The sequence below is a fragment of the Papio anubis genome, chromosome 5 (genome assembly GCF_008728515.1).
Source record: "Papio anubis isolate 15944 chromosome 5, Panubis1.0, whole genome shotgun sequence".
In the NCBI taxonomy this organism is placed as follows: domain Eukaryota; kingdom Metazoa; phylum Chordata; class Mammalia; order Primates; family Cercopithecidae; genus Papio; species Papio anubis.
Genome location: NC_044980.1, coordinates 65,411,368 through 65,434,048, shown reverse-complemented (window position 1 = coordinate 65,434,048; position 22,681 = coordinate 65,411,368). Strand labels below are relative to the sequence as shown.

The 22,681-nt window shown below is 44.3% G+C and overlaps 1 protein-coding gene across 2 annotated transcripts in view; it reads left to right on the top strand.

The window, feature by feature from the left end:
* The window catches only part of ZNF366 (zinc finger protein 366), a 68,382-nt gene extending 53,470 nt beyond the window's left edge, over nt 1-14,912 (top strand). Inside the window, exons 4-5 of one of the 2 annotated variants that reach the window (XM_003899787.5) lie at nt 7,374-7,548; nt 10,535-14,912. In XM_003899787.5, the coding sequence (XP_003899836.1) occupies nt 7,374-7,548; nt 10,535-11,070 (711 nt within the window). In that variant the 3' untranslated portion in view covers nt 11,071-14,912. The remainder of the gene's footprint in view (nt 1-7,373; nt 7,549-10,534) is intronic. The other variant, XM_009208597.4, reaches the window with a different exon arrangement.
* The last annotated feature ends 7,769 nt before the right edge of the window (nt 14,913-22,681 follow it).

Genomic DNA, 22,681 nt, shown 5'->3' with positions numbered 1-22,681 from the left:
AGGCCTTGGCTGCATGCAGCGATGGACTCCATAGCCTCCTCTTCTCTCTCTCTTTGGGGACTTCTTTCATTTCCTTCCCACTTCATTGAGCCCCTAGAGCACTTCACATTTCACAGAGCTATTTCTTCTTGTAAAGGGTTTGCTGTCTCCTACAATGGAGTTACAAGCAGGTCTCTTTGCCATTCTTCATTCCTTATGTTGAGTTTACTCTTGGGCTTCAAGCATTAACTGAATTTTTTATCTTATCAACTGATGGTGGTGGAGCAAAGTTGTTAAAATATGAAGGGAGCCATTAGCATAGTTTATAATCCCCTGAAAATTCACATCTGTCCAGTCAACCATCTCCTACCTCCACCTCGTCAATTCTGGTCCAGTGGTAGTGGTAAAACCAGGCAGAAAATGTTCCTGAAATATAGGGTTATGTCAGCAGGCAAAACGAATGTAGGCTGTGTGTGGCTTGAGGATACAGAGGCATTCTGCTTCTCTACCCTCAGGGGCTTGGAGGACTTCTTGGACCAGGTAGTATCTGAGGATCTGGAGGGTTCTCTCTAGTGTCAGTGCACAAGAGACTGCAAGGTGCTATGTAACCTGGGCCCTTGATGCAATGAGCAATCCCAGCTTGATGTTTAGGGCTTCCCTTCACGAACGATGGCTCCTTCCTCCTCCACTCCAATGATGATGCATCTACATGGTCCAAAGGGTGTCAGATGGTCAGCTTTACAGTTCAGAAACTGTTTTATCCATTTCTTGAGGTTAGATTAGGCTCCATGTCTGGTCCACACCATCAGAACCCATAAGAGAGTGGTTCATAACGTAGAATGACAGCTTTGAAACAATGGTCCCCTTATATTTTACAATGGGAGAGATGAGCCTGGCGCAGGAATTGGACTGGTCATTTGCAAAGGTTGCTTCTTCCTATTGGTAAGTCCTCTCAGGAGACCACACTAGAGGTCAGGAGGCTCCCTAGAGAGTGTCATCTATCATCAGACAAAAAGAACTGGATGTGAAAGGGCATTCTTGTCAAACAATGGAGAAGGTGGGCCTTCTCCATTCTTAGCCATTTGTGAAACAAGAACAAGTGTCAGCCACCTTGACTCACAGCCCTCTGTCTCCGAGACAGTCCTCAAAGCATACAGTCAGGGCCTTCCTCTCCCTGTCCCCATCTCCTGTCAGTGTCACCCTGCTGGGTGCCGTTTTTGTACCATTGCCCTTCTTCATTTCAACAGACTTGCAGAGCATGTCTGGATTTACAGATTATGTCACAAGGCTCTTTGCATTTGTAAACTAGCTCCGGGTCACACTGTGGGGTGAGCCATCTCAAGATGCTGTCCAGTGGTTCTTGCTTCCCAACTGTGCTGTGCTAGATTCTTGGAAATTCGGCCTTGGGTGAAGGTTGTTGGGGATTTGAGAGTTGACAGAGGGATGAAGGGCCATTTGCCCGTTGCAATGCTGTTCACAGTCATCTGAGAGACATGGCTGGCTGGCTGCTCCGTGGTGTTGGAGGACAAGCCCAAGCAACTGAACTTGTGTTTTGTTGCTGTAACAGGGAAAACCATCCACTTCCTGTCTCGTGATTGACATGGCTGGGCAGAGAGGCAGTCTTCACTCTCTCCTTTACCCAAAAACTCACAGCAAGGAAGAGGCTTTTAGCAACCGATTCTAATTTTTTGGGATTCTCACCATTAAAATTCCTTCTTAACATACATCCTTCCTCCTGTCTCAATGTGAACTGATCTTCTCCAGGCCTGTGCTCAGTGGAAACAGCTGTCCCTAGCAAGCAGAAATGTTCACTCACTGTGGGATTAGGCATTAACAATAGGATGGAAAATTAGAGGAGAGGAAAGGTTTCCATTCCATGTTTCTTTTCTTTTTTTCGTTATAAAAAAGTTACTGCCCTTCTGGGCTCTTTTGCTATTGGCTGGACTTCTGGACTCGTGCTTCTTGGAGCCAGCTGGAGTTTTTCCAGAGACCTGCGCCTGTAGACTTAAGCCACTTTTCAGAAATATGCTTCCCAGATTCTGGGTAAGCACACAGGGGTTGATTTGGATCCTATCCTTGTGGTGGCCAAACTCCATCACAGCAAAGAACCAGCTGCCGTCTTTGGGAAACCTGTCCAGGAAAAGCAGCCGTCCAGAATTTCCGGGACAAATTCTCTTTTGAGATGGGTGAAGCCGGGAGCTGCCTGAGTTATGAATCACCAGGTCATCTGAAACCTTGTCTGTAGCATAAGACTGAAGGCCAGAGGGCAGAGCTGTCAGAATAGGGATGAGGTCTCCCCGCGGAGGGGCCCACCACTGTCGTCAAACTGGCTCCATTTTCCCCTCACTTTCTTTGATGCTCCAAGAAGGAAGAAACCAGATGCGGGGCTTTGAGGGGCCCAGTGCTTGGGGTCAGAGTTTTCAGGCTGGCATGGAGGGGGTTAAGGCAGTGACCAGATAGCAGCCTTTGGCAGCAAAGCCCTCCTCAGCAGAAGGAAGGATATAGCTGTATGAACTGCCTGCTTAACAATGCCTCACATGTCCCCAGGGGCCCGCCTGCAAATAGATTTCATCTTGCTTTCTCTTGTACTTTTCAAAGCTTCCTGTTTTCTCACGGTCCTTTTGGACAGTTTACAGTCTCTCTCTCCCTCCCTCCCTCTCTCTCCCTTTGAGGAAAGGAACACCCTTCTTATTAAAAGAGAGAGAGGGAGAAGAATGTGCGGGAAGGGCAGTTTCACGGAGGCCATTCTCCTCAGCTGCAGGCCACAGCTCTCTGACCTCTTCTTTCTGAATAGGAAAACACAGGCTTCCTGGTGCATCTCAGTTCTGAAGCTCACACCAGGCCGGCTGGGGCGAGGTAGTGTGCTGCTTCTGGCCCCAGCCCAGGGGCTGCCCGCACTATCACCCTGTCTCTGACCACGGCCGACTTCTCCATGGCTGTCAGCATGGCCACTGGGGTTCATGGCAACTGCCCAAGGTGCCTCCAGGACCTGGACCAGGGAGGAGAAGGGTGCCAGGAGGCTGGGATGAGGAGGCCCGGAGCACACGGGCATCCGCCAGCTGTTCAAAGGGCAGACTAAGAATGGGGGAGCCAAATAACTCTGCCCTCTCCCAGCCCTGAACCTTGGATGGAGCTTCTCTTTCCATCAGTTCCCAGACCTGGGGCAGGCACAACCGCTTACATTTCTACTACACTTCAAGCAGCCTAGTGGGTATTTAGTCAGCGGATTTCTTATTTGGCTCTTCCTTTAATATTCCCCTCATCTTCAAAGACCTTTCCATTTCTGGAATGTAAAAGAATCTACTATATACACAATAATGATAGTAAAAAGAGCTAATATTTATTGAGCTCTTACTATTTGCCAAGCCCTTCTTGTGAATTATCTCACTTGATCCTCACAACAACCTTCAGAGGAAACGATGATTATTATCAACATTATACAGAAGAGAAAATGGAGCAAGCTCTCTGTCCTTCTGGGTCTGCACCTCTGCTCTCTACTCTGACATCTCAAAGCCTAATAACCCATGCGACCCATGTTTAAAGGGCACTTTAAAATATTTGTTTCCATTTTTTATTAAATTTTGAGGTCCATCTCCACCTCAAAAAGTGGGTGGATGGAGAAGCTGAGATTTCACGTTGAAACACACTGACGGTGCTCCTTGGAGCGACCGAGAGGTCAAGCGGGGGCACTCTGGTGGAGAAGCGCACCTGTGCAATGAGATCAGAGTCCTCCCCACTTCAGTGGCTTCCTGAACCAACATCCACTCCTATTTTCATCTCCACAGACCTTGGCAGAGATGATTCAGCAAGTCCTGCTTGGGCACACTTTTAGCTTCACATTGCATGATTTAAGGAGGCCTTGACTTCAATGGCTGCTTTTCTCTGGAGAAGAAGCTAGAGATTTGGTGGTCCCTCCCATCCATTGCTCCTCCCTCTGGTCTAACTCCCCTCCCCTACTGTGACAATTCTGCTTAGGGCTTACATCTCAGACTCCACCCAAGAGCGCCGTGATTCACTGGCCCCATCCTCTTTCTCTGGCCTCTCTTTACTAACAGTGTCTGAGAGGTTTCTCTCTTGAGTTTCACAGACATAAAATACCTCCATACACTTGGGTGTTTTCACATGAGGACAATCTTCTGAGAAAGATGAGGTGGCCAAGTGTTCTGGATAAGAACCAAAAGGCTTGGTGGAGAGTCAGAGGCTGAGAGGAAGAAGCTAAGTACCTACCGCCCAGATGTGAGTGGAGCCCGAGTATCTCAGGTCCTGGGTTAATTGACTCTATCCTGCCACTGAGGAGTTTGGTTTGAAAATGAATAGGTTTTGTGGAAAAAGGATGAGAGCTGGTGATGGCTGCTTTTTAGAATTTTGCATGAAGTAATGCTATTTCCCTGACTTGTTTATTTCCCAATCAAAGACTTAGGCATTCATGAAGTGCACTACATGTGTAGTCCTGTGCTTGATACTGAGTTGGCTACAAAGAAAAGGAAGTCAGCTTATTGGAGACTACCTGGGATGCTGTTTAGAGCCCAGACACCGTTTTACTAGGTGCACACCTCTGTGCATGGAGTTGGGGAAGGGAAATAGATGGGACACTGGGGCAGGTGAATTGCAAGGTCTGTAATACCCCAAGGTCCCAGAAGGTGTGGCAGCAACAAGAATTTGATTGAAGTGTCTGAAAATGTCTTATGAAGAGACTTTATCTTTGTGTACAACAAAGTGCACTTTACACATTTTTCATGGTTAGGCTAAAATTCCATCCCCTTTACAAAACCTTCTCAGACCAGTTCAGCCTCTAAGGCTTCAGCAACCACAGATAATAACTGAAAGAAGAATTTCTCTCATCATGTGAGCCAAGTGCAAAAGGTGCTTGTCACTTCTTTTCAATGGACTCTTTCTGGCCTATAGGACCACGAGACCCCGTTCATGCCTGGACTGGTATACTAGCCTAATTGATCTTCTGGCCTTCAGCTTCTCTCCCCCTACATGCCTTGTCCTTAACCACTCATGGCTTTTCATTTGATCCGTTCTTCCGTGGCTGTGTTTCCCACCCCTTTCCTCACTCAGCAGATGCTTACTGAGGAACTATGATGTGTCACACAAATACTAGGCAGATAATAAATAAAAAAGCAGACAAAGCTTCAATGCGTGTTGCAGTCTCCTGAGTGAAAATATATATGAACCAAATACTGGTTATGCTCAGCAACTGTAACAGCAACTTCACTCCAAATAACCAGGAACCATCCCACAATCCAAATAAGGTATGCTTTTTCTAAAAATGACCCATGACTGGAAATTCTTAATGTAGAATCTCTAGCTTCAAAGCTTCTTTTTGGCCTAGCATGGTGGCTTACCCCTGTAATCCCAGCACTTTGGGAGGCTGAGACAGATGGATCACTTGAGGTCAGGAGTTTGGGACTGGCCTGGCCAACATGGCCAGAGAAACCCCATCTCTACTAAAGACAGAAAAATTAGCCAGGCACCTGTAGTCCCAGCTACTTGGGAGGCTGAGGCACGAGAATCTCTTGAACCTGGGAGGTGGAGGCTGCAGTGAGCCAAGATGGTACCACTGCACTCCAGCCTGGGCAACAGAGCGAGACTCTGTCTCAGAAAAAAAAAAAAAAAAAAGAGAGCTTTCAGCCATGATGGTGGAGAAGTGGGCAAATTAAACTAATAAGCATAACTCTAATAGAACTTTTACACATATGCATGACTGAGCCACAGATTGATACATCTTAATAAATTATCTCAATTGAGAATAAAAGAGTCATCTATCCTGCATATTGCTTCTCTTGCGAAAGTTGGAATTAGACCAGTTCTGTCATCCTTTTCTCCTCTTAGGTCACCATTTTCAAATGAATGTGGCGTGCAGATGCTCTGTCTGGATGCTGAGCTTGGAACCCCACCCAGTAGGCCAAATTCATTCATGCTAGTAAGAGAGAGCAAAAGCGGGGAAAGTACTTACAATTCTCAAACATGAATCATTCAAGAATACAGAGCCAGCCATTCATTGTCCATACATGGACCCAGCATTCTTCTAGGCTAAACTCCCCAAATCATCATTGGAGAGGTCTATCTACTCTTTCAAGACGAGCTCAACACTCATCTTCCGTAGCCAACTAATGAAATTGTTGCCTTCATCAATAAAAATTTAATCCAGAATCCCCAACATTGGCCCTAAAAATATATCTCAGTGAGGAAGGAAAACTGGTGTAAGCTCAGAGGATGCCTCACCCTGAGGGTCTCTGTGGCCTCTCTCACTACGTAGTGCTGCCCCAGCTCCACTGGCCTCTGAGGTTGGGGAGGGAAGGAGAATTCTTCTCTCTTAGCATTCTTGTCCAATCACAGACACAAAATCACTGTTTACATTCCTCCTACCACAGCCTGAAATGTTCCTGTTCTAGTAAGGCTTGGGGACAACAAAAGCTCCCCCAAAGCAGTCTGCTTCTGGGTTCCTCTTTCTGCATATACAAAATCACCTGTGAGAAGAAAGTTCTGCTCTTCTTCCAAAAGCAGTTGGAGAACCAGTTGTCCTTCATGTATTTGCAGTTCGATTGAAATAGAATGATGAGAAAGAAAGAGTAAAACATGTTTACTTTTTGTACACTCTCACTACTTCAAATTTCTACCCAGAGAAAAGACACATTCCTTCCTGAGATGATTTCTCATTTTTTTAACTTTGAAATCCATACCAGTGATTAGAAAATAAAGCAATTTAAAAAGCATTGTGTGATACATCATATATAATAATACAGTGTATTCTTTTATTCTCTTCTGCCTGATACAGAAGAGTTGTGCTGGGAGACACACAATGTGGTCTGGTGGTTGACCATGTGGCCTCTGGCATCTGATGGCCTGAGTTCATTAACCCAGCTTCAGCACCCACTACTTGTGTGCCTTGGCCAAGTGACATAAGTCCTCAGATTGTGCATCTGTAAAATGGGGATGGTAACAGCAACCATCTCATATGATTGGTGTGAGAATTAAATAAGATATTCCATGGTAGACTTAGAACAATGCCTTCCATATTGCAACTGCTGCATAAATATTAAACACATAATCACATTCTTATTATTAAAGGAGGAACACTCGTAGCCACTGCTTTTCAGATCAGCTCTTCTCCTTTTCCAAAGCTTTTATTCAAAAGAAGTTTTACAAGCTTTGATATTTTTACTTTGTATTTAAAGGTTTCTAAACTCCAGGAACAAATCTCATGAATCTACCCCTACTTGCTCCACCTTTGAGGCTCCTTCCTGATTTCCTTATGGACATTTTCCTTGCAAGTAGATTAAAATGTCAAGGTCCAAACAAAGTAGAAGCGGTATCTGTGCTCCAGGGGCCTGGATGGGGCTTCACTCAGGCAGAGTAACCTGTGTTCTCATTCCCATCTTTGACAGCTTTGTGGGAAGGAGTTCAACCGGATGCACAACCTGATGGGCCACATGCACCTGCACTCGGACAGCAAACCCTTCAAGTGCCTCTATTGCCCAAGCAAATTCACCCTGAAGGGGAACCTGACACGCCACATGAAAGTCAAGCACGGAGTCATGGAGCGGGGCCTTCATTCCCAAGGTAATCACTCTTCTGGGAAGCCCCGCGAGTCAGTCCAGTGGACAGCAAATGGGAGCTGAGTTCATTTTATGGGGCATTACCTTGAGGGTTACTCTTGTCAAGACCACAGCAGAGTAGCAGGAGTAGCCTTCTAATGTTACTAGAAAAAAATCTGATGCTAATTTCTGAAGGTAGTAAGTACAAGTGAATTAGAGTAAATAGGACTGTCATCATGATGCCAGTTGGTACCATTATTGGTTCCTTTGTTCCAGACACTACATCAGGTGCCTTGTCACTAATATTCATGGCAACTCCAGGCTGGAAGAACTTCTATTATTTCTATTTTACAGTGGGGCAATGAAGGCTTCAAGAGATCAGTTTGCCCAAAGTTGCTCTGCTGAAAAGTGGCAGAGTCAAGATTTGAACCTAGGCCTTTCTGACTCTGCAGACTTTATTGTACCCACTTCATGGCATTGCTGTGAATGGGAATGCAATTTTTCTTTCCTTTTTAGAAAACAGATGTGCAAGCCCTACTGTTAGCAGAACTATGTTGGTAGCAGGCTAGGTGTTTCCTACTTGTTCATGACCAGACACACCCAAGGACAATTTTCCTGCTTGGTAGGTAGGGCTGATTGGCCCATATGCAGAGCCGGGGTTTACACCTCCCCCACTGAGTCCTCACTGAACTAATGAAAAGTTCTTACCACCTTTACCTTCTCAGTCCCAGGGCCCTTGGGAGTGAAGAGTTTATGTTCCAGATCTACTGAATTCAGCCGGGTTGCTCCTTAACTGTCTAATCAACCAGTCCTTCAATAAACAGGCAATAAATGCCCCTGTGTCCAAAGCAGTGAACTACACGCAGCAGCAGATACTAGGGGAAGGAGACCGTCTGCCCTCTAGGATGTCTGTGCATGGGGAGAGAAGACAATTTTATGTGTAATTTACAAAATCATCTTAATAGCTTTTCGGTCACTAGTATCATCAAAGCACAGGGTGAGACCCCTTAGGGACATTATTGCTTGGCCCTACAATGCCATGAAAGAGACTGTGTTATTCTTATTTTGTATAAGAGGAGACCAAGGCCTAGAGATGTTAGATAAACTGCTCAAGGTCAAACAGCAAGTCTGAAGACAAAACTGGGATTCCAACTTAATTTCTGAATCAAGCCAGTGCTCACTACCCTAGGCAGAAACATGGGGTGATTTGTTTGTGTGCTGTTTCACTCACCTCCTTACAAAAGAGATGGTCGAGTGGGTGAGCATATTCATAAATAGATACACATATGCACACACAGTGTGAAACAAAATGGTTGTAACTTTCAGGTTTTTCACAGTACCCACTGAGTTTCTAGTAACTCCTGGATGACAGGGAGCTGTGGTCACAAAACAAGAGCTGGAATTTGTTCAAAAGCCCTGAAAAAAAATGTAGCTAAAACAAAAACAATTTTGTTTTTCCTGCAAACGTTTTTCTCTTGAATTATTCACTGAATCTCTAGTTGCCTGAGCCACTTCCCCAAGCTAGGCCTGGATTTTTCCAGAAGAAGTGAGGTTTGCTCTGTCATCAGGATGGGAGACATACAAGTCAATGAGGAGACCACACTCCATCTGAAAGCACGAACTGGTTGCCATGACTTACCCCACACTGCTGCTCAAATCCTAAAAGGCACCTAACAGCTCTGTTGTTCTGGAAAAATAACTATCAGAGGGTTGCTTTGAAAAATTTTAACAGACTTTCAACAATCTTAGTGTTTTCATCTACAAAGGGTATTAGCTTTTATTTTTCACTCTAGCTTTTGAAATCGCTCAAAAATCATTAAAAAGATCTTTCCTGTCCCCTGACAAGATTAAAGATACAGACAGTTTCATTGCCTGACAGCATCAAAAAGTGAACACAATTGAACATCATCGCCCCTACCCTTCTTTTTTGCATCCCGCTCCCAGAAGCCTGGTCTAGCTGCACCCCAGGACCCCTCCCTTGCTGTTGCCCGTCCTCAGTGTCCAGCCTGTCCCTGGAGGCCTGCCTATTGACTCATCAAAGGTCAAGGTCTTAAAGATAGGATCAAATGAAACTGCCATGCTGAAAAGCCCATCCCTACAGCCCTGCAAACTGAAGCCCAAAGTGAGGCTTCCTTGAATCACTGTGCCCAACAGCAGGGACACTGGTGGTCAGACACAGGGGCTGTGTGAGCTCCTCAGAGGACCTCTTCGTGCCACCTCTACCCTGTCTATGAGTAGGCTGTTGGCATTGGGGCCACAGTCCTGGGGTGGTGTCTGCTGCCCCAAATGGGATATCTTTGTTTTGTTCAAGATGAAAATGCCTTTATTATTGATTTACTTTTTTTATGATAAAACGTATGCTCATGGTAAAAAAATAAAACAATAGTACATTAAAAGTGAAAAGAGAATGTTTGTTAATTTTAAGATTTTGACATACTTCTTCAAGACATTTTTTTGATAGAGATGGCTAGCTAGATAAAATCAGGTCTGCACTATAAATAAACACGCACACACAAACTTACATATATATTTTGTTTTTACTTAAAATACATAGCAAATATCTTTTTGTGATCATTAGTAGGTCTCCACATCACCTATGCATGGTTCACTATATGGATATATCATTATTTATTTAACCAAACCTCTATTATTAAATACAAAAATTTTTCACAGTTTGACTGTGATGAAAAATATGGTGATATGCATCCATACACGTGTTTTGTGCACCTGCCTGTCTATTTTTTCAGTTTAAATTCTCAGTAGCATAATTGCTAAGTCAAAGCTTATTTTTAAAGCTTTCGGTGGATGTTGCCAAATTCACCTTAAAGGGATTAAACCAATTTGGACACTGTCTGTGACAAGCCTCCCATGACCACATCCTTACTGGGAATGATCTATTTGTAAAATACGCAATCAGAATACATTAAACGGCCCTGGGCTGCTCCCCTTCCTCAAGGTTCCATTGCCCCAGCATTTCCTCAGGTGCATGAATTCTTACCCTGCTCTTGTAGGTCTGGGAAGGGGGAGAATCGCCCTGGCACAGACAGCCGGTGTCCTGAGGAGTCTGGAGCAGGAGGAGCCCTTTGACCTCTCTCAGAAGCACCGGGCCAAGGTGCCCATGTTCCAGTCAGACGGGGAGAGTGCCCAGGGCAGCCACTGCCACGAGGAGGAAGAGGAGGATAACTGCTACGAGGTGGAACCCTACAGCCCTGGCCTGGCACCCCAGAGCCAGCAGCTCTGCACACCCGAGGATCTGTCCACCAAGCCGGAGCATGCACCGGAGGTGCTGGAGGAAACCTGCAAGGAGGAGAAGGAGGATGCATCCAAGGAAGAATGGGAGGAGAGCAGCAAGGGCGACCTTGGGGCAGAGGGTGGCCAGGAGAGAGACTATGCAGGCAGAGATGAGTGTCTCAGCCTCAGGGCTTTTCAGAGTACCCGGCGGGGTCCCTCTTTTTCTGATTACTTATACTTCAAGCACAGAGATGAGAGTTTGAAAGAATTACTGGAGAGGAAAATGGAAAAACAAGCAGTGCTTTTAGGTATCTAAGTGGACAGTTTTAAAATTACATTTGGAAAATGAGAACGAGGCAGTTCAAATATAGCTTTCTGCATGAACTGTCATTTTCTGGAGACTGGCAAATAGTACCAATCTCTACAAATGGCTTAGACTAAATGAGCAGGGATGTAGGTAATGGAAAGCCTTCTCAGGTCATTCACGGGGCCCTTGATACCCTTCACACATGTGCAGGGTCTTCTTCAGTGGCGTTTGATGCATCGCCAGTATAATAAACTGTGAGTATTCTTCTAGATATCTAATCGTAAGCTGATGCTGAGGTGCTTTTAGAAATTCTACTTTCCTCTGATTTATATGCAATACATGGTAAATTTCTAATTGCAAAAATATGGTGCTTGAGGTGTCACCTTATTAATAACTAGGTGAATCCGTGAAGGTTATAATATTTTCCAGATAGATGAAAATATTAGTAGTTGTATATATAAAAATAGCCTTTATTCTATAACCAAAAATGTCAGAAATGGCACAGGAGGATGAAATGTTGAAGAGAATGCTCTCGAGTAGTTGCTGCAGATATAAGGTAAAATTTCAGGAGAAGAATAATTTTGACTAGGGAAACTGGTGACCTAGAATACTTAGATTCTCTTGTTCTATGTTGGCTGTCTTCATCAGATTGAGCATTTGGAGCTTTTTTTTTTCAGATGCTCTGATGATGTTCAGGGTCCTGGTTCCTCAGACAAACCCCCACTTCTCAAGCAGAGCTCCCTCCTGGAGACCACTGCTGTCTTGCTCTGAGGCCTCATGCCGCATAAGACAGAGGCAGGGGCCGGGCGCAGTGGCTCACGCCTGTAATCCCAGCACTTTGGGAGGCCGAGGCAGGCAGATCACTTGAGGTCAGGAGTTTGAGACCAACCTGGCCAACGTGGTGAAACCCCATCTCTACTAAAAATACAAAATTTAGTCAGGCGTGATGGCGGATGCCTGTAGTTCCAGCTACTCAGGAGGTTGAGGCAGGAGAATTGCTTGAACCCAGGAGGTGGAGGTTGCAGTGAGCTGAGATCATGCCACCGCACTACAGCCTGGGTGACAGAGTGAGTCTCTGCCTCAAAAAAAAAAAAAAAAAAAAAAGGACAGATGCAGGAAGAGTTGTCACCAGTGACCAGGGGGTTTCTCCTCAGAGCTAGAGCTGGGGGGTGACCTCAGAGAATTCTCCCAGAAATCTAACCTCTGACTTATTTGGGTTACTAGAATAGTTGACAGCTAATCATAAGTAAAGAAGACTCTGGACTATGTTCTCAGTGCTGGCTGTACATTAGAATCATCTGGGGTGACCTTTGAAAAAAAGACACCAAACCAAGGCCTCACCCATTAAGATTCTGATTTAATTGATCTGGAGTGGAGCCCCAGGACTGGAATTTTCCAGACTGCTCCAGGCAATTCTTATGTGCAGCCGAGATTGAGAAGATTGAGGGGACTAAAATAGAACTCACCATTTCTGTGGCTTCCAGGACACTTCCCAGAGACTTCATAAGTATTTCTGTTCCTAGCCTCAGACTCTTTAAGGTTGAGAACAGGAGACCTCACAATCATACTGCTGACTTAGGCCTTCTTACCTGTCTGTAAGAGCCATATGAGTGGACACACACTCTCTCTATATAGACACACACTTTTGACATTATACTAGAAGATGATGCCTGTGATGTTTATGGTCACTTACTATGTTGAAAAATGCATGGCTGGCCTATGGTGACTCATTATCTCTTCCCAGACTCTTGAACTATGATGCCAGTGAGTGGAAATGACTCTATTGGGTGGGATGGGCCCAGCAGGTCGGCCTTACTTAGGCACTGGCACTGAGAAAAGCAATACTGACCGGGTGTCATGTACGTGTGACTGCCCATAGCAATAACCCTCTGGTACTGTGTCTGTTTATGTAAAAACCTCTTGTTTGGTAGTTTTGACTCTTATTTGTAGAGCTAGGTACTGGTTATTATTGTGCTTCATCCTATCCCAGACTTCCCAATACATTCCTTTAGAAGACATGTCCATCTCCAACTGTTGGAGGCTGGCCTTTTCTGTAGGCCAAGGTTTGCTCCATTAGCCCCACCTGGTTGTCATCACTCACCTGTGTGTTGTGTCCATCTCTGACCCATTTCCCCTGCCACCTTGCCTAAAGCTTCTCCTGTCAGACTCCCCACCACCATGAAGTGCTAAGAGTACTGTGTCCTGAGGTAAGGGCACCTGCAACGGAGATGGTGAAGAGAAGACTGTGGGTTTTTGTGGTTACAAGCACAACTCTGGGTCAAAAACCCATTCCAAGTCCTCAGAGGGGCAAGTCCCTTCCACTCATTATTAATATAGCTCATCAGTGCCTCTGATGAAATTGCCCAGGAGGCTGGCAGAGTGGCCTGGGAGGTTTCCAGCTCTTAGGGTTCAGTTACACATTTATTCACACTGTGGCCATGTGTTGAGGACCTACTACGTGCTGTGTTTGACCACATGTCCTGCAGAATGCCATTTGGTTCTGAGTATGCCTGGCTGGAATGGGAACCAGGAAATTCTAGAGTAACAGGCTCTAGTCCTTTCCAACCAAAACAAACCACATGGGAATGTTTGAGGGACCAGTTAATGTTGAGATGGAGAGAGTATGGTCTAGAATGGTGGTTTTCAGATTGTGTTTTGAGGAGCCGGAGGTCATCTTTAGGCCTCTGAAGAGTGGTAGGGAGAGGAGAAACTCTCAACTCCCACACCCACCTCACTCCAAGCAGCTCAAGTTCCATCTGATTTATATGTTAGCATTCTAAATAAAATTTTATTTGGAGGGAGTAAAAAGGTCTAGGAGAAATAAAAACAATTTGTTATGGAGTGTATTCCAGTGCCTGTTTTCAGTTGTTGACTCTGGGCATAAGACACTTAATTAGATCTAACCTAATGATTAATACAGAATTAACCTTCTGAGCACCAAGGCTAAAACCTTGGTTTTGTATGCTGTTGAGTGACCAACATCCTGGTTTGCCTAGGATGATCCTGGTTTAGACCTGTTGTCCCAGGATAATTATTCAAGTGTCACCTTAATTCTCAAAAGTATTCCAGTATAGGCGAGAAATTACATGGACACCTTATGCATGAGCACAGAGTTAAGGGAAGGGTTGGCCAGCCTTGCCTAATGAGCTGATGAACCAGAAGGCAAGCCTTGAAGAAGAGTCCATGTGGGCCATCTCAGAGAACTAAGGGATGAAGCCTTCCAAGATTACCAGCATTCCAAAACCAGAATATCACATTGTGAGACTCGGAAAATAGGTCACTACCAAATGCTTTCCAGCCTTTTGACCACTGTCACTTTGAACCAATCAATGGACCAGCCAAGTGGCATATTTTTCTTTTATTCTTTTTATTCTTTCCTATGATTAACCCTCATGTTGCCTTTCAATTCCTCTTTCTCTCTCTTTTTAAAAATTTGACTCCCCACTGGCCATGAGACTAAGGCTGACCTTTCATGAACCCACGAGAGTAACTGGTATATTTGTATATGAGTAGTTGCATGAGAAAGCTCAATGTGCATACTGTATTTATTAAGCCCTGAAGGCATTTAATAAAATATTAACATGGTGTTTTGAATTATGATCTTTGTCTGCTTTGCTGGAACAAAATATAACAGAGCTAACATTTGAAATCCTTCGCATATTTGGACAACATTACACCAAATGTTGATTTTGTACAGAACCCTAGCTTGCTATTTAAAAACTAAAACTCTAAGTATATAGCAGCCCAAGTTGTGAATATTGCTTTCTGCTTCACTGAAAAAGCAGTTTACCTGAAAAGAACATGTAACCTATATTTTGTTAATTTAAGCAAATAAAGACATGTTGAAAAAACTGAGTTAATTATTTGCAGATACCTGAAATTTTGCAAGGTAGCTGCCATTGTCAACATATCACTCCTGCCATTATACCCTTGGCCAGGGTGGTTCCCAGTGCTTGGCTCCTCAGCCCCAGGAATACAAGTGTGTTTGATTCTCCCTCCCTCAGGGCTTCAGAAAGAGATGAATGAATTCCAATCCATCTGCAGGAAGGTGACATCTTCCTCATCTGTTGCCCTTTCCTATTCAGAAAAAAATTATTCTGGAAGGATGTCACAGGCAAGTGGGAGGTGAAGGCAGGATTGTCTCATTCTGCCTCACATTCTTTGTAAAATGAAGTTCAACAAAAAGGCAGTAGATGCTATAAGCAAAAGCTCAAATTCTGCTCCCAGGTGGCCTGTGTTCAAAGTGTTCAAAGCCCAGCTTTCCCACTTCCAATCTTTGGGACCTGAGACCAGTTCATGAACCACTTTGTGCCTCATTTCCTTATCTGTAAGATGGGACTAGGAACTCTACCTTTTTTACTGGGTTGTTGAAATGACTTAAAACATGCAAGACACTTGGAATGTTCTGGGCTCATGGTGATGCTCTGTTAAGAATTAGGCACTGCAAGGCTGGGCACGGTGGCTCACGCCTGTAATCCCCGCACTCTGGGAGGCCTAGGTGGGCAGATCACAAGGTCAAGAGATCGAGGCCAGCCTGGCCAACATGGTGAAACCTTGTCTCTACTAAAAATACAAAAATTAGCTGGGCGTGGTGGTGCGTGCCTGTAGTCCCAACTACTTGGAAGGCTGAGGCAGGAGAATTGCTTGAACCTGGGAGGCAGAGGTTGCAGTGAGCTGAGATCGCACCACTGCACTCCAGCCTGGCAACAGAGCAAGACTCCATCTAAAAAAAAAAAAAAAAGAATTAGGCACTGCGATTGTCAACAATGTGGCCAAAAGACTGAGCACTCAGCTTCCCATCCTCAATAGAAACCTCACAAAGTTGTGTCAGCACGGGGGGCTGTCCATTCCTGGGGAGCTTCCCTTTAAAACAGCAAAACTGCAGCACATATTGAACACTGTGATAGGCCAAGCACTGTGCCAGATGGTTTACATACTCGCAAACATTATCCCTATTTTACCAAGAAGGAAATGGAAGTCCAGGAGAGTGAAATAACTTGCCCCAAATTACCTAATTGGCAACTTACTCCTTTGTCTGTAGCAGGTAAAGCATATAGCCTATAGCATGTTGGGTTCTCCGGAAGCAGATGCTGAGACAAATTTGGATGGAAGCTACTTATCAAGGATGAATACCAGTAGGAAGAGGGAAGAGGAAAGAAAGGTTGAGCAGAGGGAGAAAGCAACCTGCAGTGCAGCCCTAACAAAGCCTCGGCTACTGTGGTGGGCAGCTCTGGGAGCAAATGTTGCCCATCAGAGTTATGCCAATTTGAACAGAAATGTCCATTCCTCTACACCCCTGCCTGGTTCAGTCACCAGATGTGGGCTTCCCCAGAAAGGGTGTGACTGTCTGCAGCTGGGCCAGACCCTGAGGGAGCTGGCAGCTGGAGGCTGTCTGCCAACTGCACTCTCATAACTCGGATGCAAGTACTTCCTTGAAGAGAGACTGCTCATCTCTGCCTCACCCCTGTCCACTTATTAATGCACATTCATGAAGCATCTCCTGCAGGTTCCAGTGGGCTTCTCTTCCTGATTGAAAACTTAGAAGAGAAGGTGAGCACAAATTTCAGCCCCTACAGCTGCAATGAGTCTAGGGACCAAAAGTGATACTCATTTTCTCTTTCTCCATTACCCAGTCTAGACTCTCCTCACCATCAGATACCACCTATGGCAGTCTTGGTGGCTTTCCTAGTGATTTCATCCAGGTTCTCATCTGCAAGAGGTCTGAGCCCTTGTCACCATGCTACTATGGACTGAATGTTTGTGTCCCTCCAAAATTCATATTTTGAAACCATAATCCCCAATGTGATGGTGTTTGGAGATAGGGTCTTTGGGAGGCAATTAGGTTTGGATTAAGTTATGTATGGGGCCCTCATGATGTGATTAGTGCCCTTAGAGGAAGAGGAGGAGACTAGGCCTTCTCTGTCTCTCCCATGTGAGAAGGTAGCAATGCAGCTGTCTGCAAACCAGGAACAAAGCCCTTACCAGACATTGATTCTGCCTGCACCTTGATCTGCACTTCCCAACCTCCAGAACTGTGAGAAATAGATGTTTGTTCTTTTAGCCGCAGAATGAGGTTGCTGTGCCTGTTCATTTAACATCACAAGTAGGCCAGGAAGTACCAAATGAGCCTAAGTAGGTCGTTAGGTTCCACACTATACTTCCTGGCCCACTCTGTAACAACAGCCCTACTTCCTCCTGATGATCAGGTCAATTACCTCTGCCAAGATGGTGACTCCTCTCCTTGTCTTCTGCACCCTAGAGGGAAGGAACAAAAGTGTCTGCAGCTGTAGCTTATAATTTAATGATACTCTTGCTATGTTCCAAGGTGAAAGTGTACCATCTTTGAGGATGGAAGTTTCTAACCTTGCAGAGCCCAGAGTTATGTGATAAGAAGTACAACACCCCCCCCCACCGCCCCGGGCAACCCGCCAATCACCCCAGAGTGTTATTGGGATTGATGGCAAGTGGGACCACTCCCACTTCCACTCCTGGTCCCCGGACCTATGCAGTCTTTCTATTGGGACATAGCACCATATAAAAGTATTTGATTCAATTATATACCAGAGGGTGGCACCCCATCCTTCCAGAGTATTTCCTCCAAGAAGCACCGTAGGGAGCTAGCCACTTCTGGGTGGTGCATATTTGATATGATCAGTAGATCCTGTGGCCAGGGCTCATTTCTAAACCTCAGTTACTATAAGCTGAAGGTCATGGCTTGATGCGATGTTATATAGGATTCTGTGCCAACATAGCAAGCATTCCATAACCCCATCCCTTGCATAGTAGTGCTGGCTAAGTTCCCACGAGCAGGAAAGCAAACATATACTCAGAGTATGTGTCTATGCCTGTAATAAGGAACCACTGGCCCCTCAGGATGAAACGAGCTCATTGAAGCCAACATCTTACCAAGTGACTGACTGGTTTTCTTGAGCAACAGTGTCATATTAGAAGCCCATCACCAGTCCTCATGGTTGGTATGTTGGATATTTAGCAGTGGTAGCAGCTAGATCAACCTTTGTAAATGCAGTTCTTGCTGCTGGACCTGTGTATAATCTCTACCAGTGTGGCTACTTTGTTCACGTGTTCTTTGCTCCAGCACTGGGGTGGCTAAAGTCAACTGGTGAGGTCATTTTTGTCTGCTGGGTTATTTAATGTCTATTCCATGGTAGATGCTATCTAATGATGTGTATTAACATGTGATATAAAGATTTTCCTACTTTGTGTTCACTCTCATATGTCTATCCACATACTCTACCCTAGACTGAGAATAATAGTGAATGCCTACTTTAAGTAAGATGGTGAAGAATTGCCTTTCTGAGGAAGTGAAATTTAATTTGAGAACTGAAGTAGAGAAGAAACAGGCCAGGGAAAGAGGGAAGAGCATTCCAGATGGAGCAGACGGCAGATGCAAAGGTCCTGTGAGATACGTATATGTGTGTGTGTGTGTGTATATATATATACGTGTGTGTTTGTGTGTGTGTGTGTGTGTGTATATATATATATAATGGCCGGTTTAACAATTCATTGTATTAAGCATTTTGGCAAATAATTTTGTTTCTTCTTCTAGGAAACTGGTATCAACTTTGTGTCAACTGAGGGGATAGATAAGGTAAAATCTATTCATCATCTTCGACCTGCACAGACTGTTGCTGTGTCATTTATCATTGCTGAAGGACAGCTTCCCTTCCAACCTGCGGCAAGTCTAGTGAAGAAAACAGTTTCACTTGGAATGGCAGGTTACCCAACTTAGGACAATATTTAAAATTCTCAGCAGTAGTTTTGCAAGAGTGTCTACATACAGGATTGAGTCGATTACCTCTTTTCACCCCTTAAGACAGTGTGGTAGAGCACAGCAGGACAGGGTGAGTGCTGCAAGGTGAGGCTAACATAGAAAGCCATTGAGAAAGGAGGTGAAATAATGAGATTCAGTTTTTTTGAAAGTTCATTCTGACTATAGTGTATAGGGTTGGAAGAAAGCCAGGATGATGTTGGAACACCATCAAAAGGCAGTTTCCATAATCTCTGAGAGATAATACTGGCCTAGATTAAGGAGGTAGCAAATAATTTAGAAATGAATGGTTCAAAATCTGGTGTGGAGGTCCAATGGACTTGTTATACTGAAGGTAAATTGTAATAAGATGCATATTTTTCTAAGTTCAGAATAAAATGCCACTTGATATAAAGTCCATCTCCTCACACAGTGACTGAAGGGATCAATTAGATTTTGATGCTGTCATAAAAACCATGCTTTTCATTTAGTTGGCAGGAGGGCATATTTACTGAGTAATGTATGTAAAACTAAGTCCATCTGGTTTCTCTCAGTTTTGCCTACATTACAACTGGTGAAGAAGTAAATAGTCCAGACTGAGGAAGGCAACGAGGCGTCTCAGACACAGATTCTGGGAAGAAATGACAGAATAACAATGCCAAATGAACACGGAGTTGGAAGATCAGAAAAGTCACAGAAAGGCTAGAATTTCAAGACCATCATGTGAGGCTGCAGAGTCCTTTTCATCTCCATAGACCTTGAGGACATCTTTGATGCAGCCAATAAAATAATACACCCATGAACATGAACTTGCACAAAGAGTTAACCATCTCTATTGTTTTTATTCACTAAATGGAGTCCAAACACATTTCCATTTTTAAAATACAGTTCTCAAAGGATGACAGTCCAGTTATCTGGAAAATTTTATCTAGTGATCATCTTAGTTAGCAATGGTGTAGAAAAAATGAGATATTGTCACATTTTAAGTCCCAAAGTTAACTGGCCCATGGCACCACTGATGGCACCTTAAGAAGAAACAAGAAAACAAAAGCATGTGGAAGGAATTTGTTCCTGCCCTTAAGGAACACACTGTTCTTAGCTGGCCTGCTGAGGCTGGCAGGAACATGGCTAATGATTTCTGAAATCTCCTTTCTCCAAATCTCCAAGGCCTTAAAGCTAAAAATCTCTGTCCTGTGAAAACCCAGGTGTGGACACAGCCTGGTTCCCTGAAGCTCTGTAGCATTTCTTTTTCTTTTTTTCTTTTTTCTTTTTTTTTTTTTTTTGAACATCAGAGCTGAGCCAAGAGTAACTTCCATTCCCGTTAAAAACTCACTCTGCAAGTGGAGGAAGACATGCTCATTTGATAGCTGGGGAGTGACCCTTATGGGGTCCCTGGGGACCCAGTATCAGTGGCGCTCACTGTTTCCTCTTCCCTGGATGCAACAATATATTAAGGGAGAAAACAAAAAAAGAGGAGGTTGGCTCTTTTCATGATTTTCCTTTTTAATTTTTGTTGAAAATGGAACAGTGTTCTCTTGATCCTTCAAACAAATGGAGGGGAAGTGGAAGCCCAAAAGGTTCTCTTACGTTCCCCAGAGAGGGTGGCTGTGTTTGTAGTGTGATGTGGGAAAGTCCTTGTGTATCTGCTGCATTGTCATGGGGTACCAATGTGATTTGCAGTAGGAAGTGTGGGATGAATAGAATTTTTATGTAAGAGAAAGTGATGGAGCCACATTCTTTGAATCAAAGATTTCTATTTGCCCTTCATCTCTAAGACGTGCTTCCCCTGATGCCACCCCTTATCTTTATTAGCCGATGAGGAAAAAACCTAAGAGTGCTCTCTGACCTGACCCAAACAACGAGTCCCAGCAGAACTCCTTGCTACTCAGAATGCACTTGGGCAATGAAAGTGAGAGAGGGAGGGTACTTGGCAGGACATGCCAGAGGTCACACAGGCAATGTGAAGGGGAGGCGGAGGGCTGTTACAATTTCTGGCATCATACCTAAAGAATCATTTTAAATGGACATTTGAAATACACCGTGTGACTCTTTTCACAGAGTGGATCTTAATAAACAAATGGTCTTTGGAGGAAAATGGATAGATATATTAAGAGACATCAAAAAGGATTACAAAGATAGTGCTTTCAGTTTAGAGATTCATCATATTAAGCATGCTGGCAAATGGTTTTGTTTCTTCTTCTAGAATGTAGCAGTAAAGAAACTGGTCTCTCCTGTGTCAAATGAGGCAAGATCTATTCATCATTCTGGACTTGCAGAAACAATTGCTGTGTCATTTATCATTGCTGAAGGACAGCTTCCCTTCCAAACTGTGGCAAGTCTAGCGAAGAAAACAGCTTCACTTGGAGTGGCGAGTTATTCAAGTCAGAATAATATTTCAAATCTTCAGCAGTGGTTTTACAAGACTGTATACATACGGCATGGAGTCAATTGCCTCTTCTCCCTCCTTAAAAACCAATTGAAAATAAAAGAAATATAAAACCCCCAGTACCGGCAAAGTCCTTATAGAAAAAAAAAAAAAAAAACAGCAAAAATCAAAGCAAAGTTATGCAGAGCCTCAGAAACAGATAATTACAACGTTAGCCTCCCCAAGGACATTCAAAAAACATTCGTCAGGTATACTGATGCATCTCTCTGAAGCACACTGTTAACAGGGTCTAATCCCCTTCGAAGTCACTCTAAGCCCCTCTCTGAAGACACAGGTGATTTTGTGGATTTCAAATGGCTTTATTTCCAAAAGCTCCATATGCCTCCATGCTATTAATCTCCTTACCTTCCTGCAGGGATAGTTTACTTTTGATCTCAGGTTTGTCTACTCAAACGCTTTGCCTTATTCAGACTGTTAGCTCTCTGAGCAAAGGGCCTGGCTACTACTACACCATCTTCAGCAAGGTTTTAAATATACTTGTGATTGGATACAGCCGCTATCTCTTCTTCTCTTTAGAATTCCATCAGACCAAGATTGATACATGAATTTATCAGGAGAAGCCTTCAAAAGGGCCTCTACAAAATGCCTCTGTTTTAAAAGATGCATTTTTCACTATGGTTAATTAAAACTCTTTGAGGAAGAGAGGAGCTTCCAGAATGATAATATAACGATGCCTTTTCCACTATGGTTAATTAAAACTAATTAAAACTCTTCCAGAATGATAATGTAACAATGCCGGTGAAACTTCTCCCCCAGGGAGACATCTATTAAACAGGTAAAAGACAGTCATTCAAAAATCTCTGGTGATTGGCCAAAGGGCTTACAACAGTTTAGGGAATATTTATTCAACAAATCTACAGAAACTCTGTAGTATCAATGAGAGGCCATGGCAATCAAGCTAGGATCTTCACCCTTCCACCTCCCCAGCTTCCAGATGGCTTGTCCAGTGGGCTTGGCAGCCAGGTGGCAACTCCCACCTCCCCAGCCTATACAGACAGATCTCTCCTGGGTGGGTATCCAGGCAACAGTTCCCCCCACCCTCAGCTGCTGCTCAGTGGGGAGGAGCTGAGTGGAGAAGCTGGTGAGGAGTGTAGTCCCTCTTTCCTCGCATTTCTGTGTTTTGGTGGAGCTGTTCTAGTGGGTTCGGCTGTGCACTGTGGAAGACCTACGCTGAAAGAGGTAGCAGAGCATGGTGGTGATGGTCGTACAACATTGTGAATACAATTAATCCGTTCATAGGTTTTACAACATCATCTTTATTATAGTAGAAATACAGGCTGGGTGCGGTGGCTCACGCCTGTAATCCTAGCACTTTGGGAGGCCAAGGCGGGCAGATGGCCTGAGCTCAGGAGTTCGGGACCAGCCTGAGCAACATGGTGAAACCCCTTCTCTACCAAAAATACCAA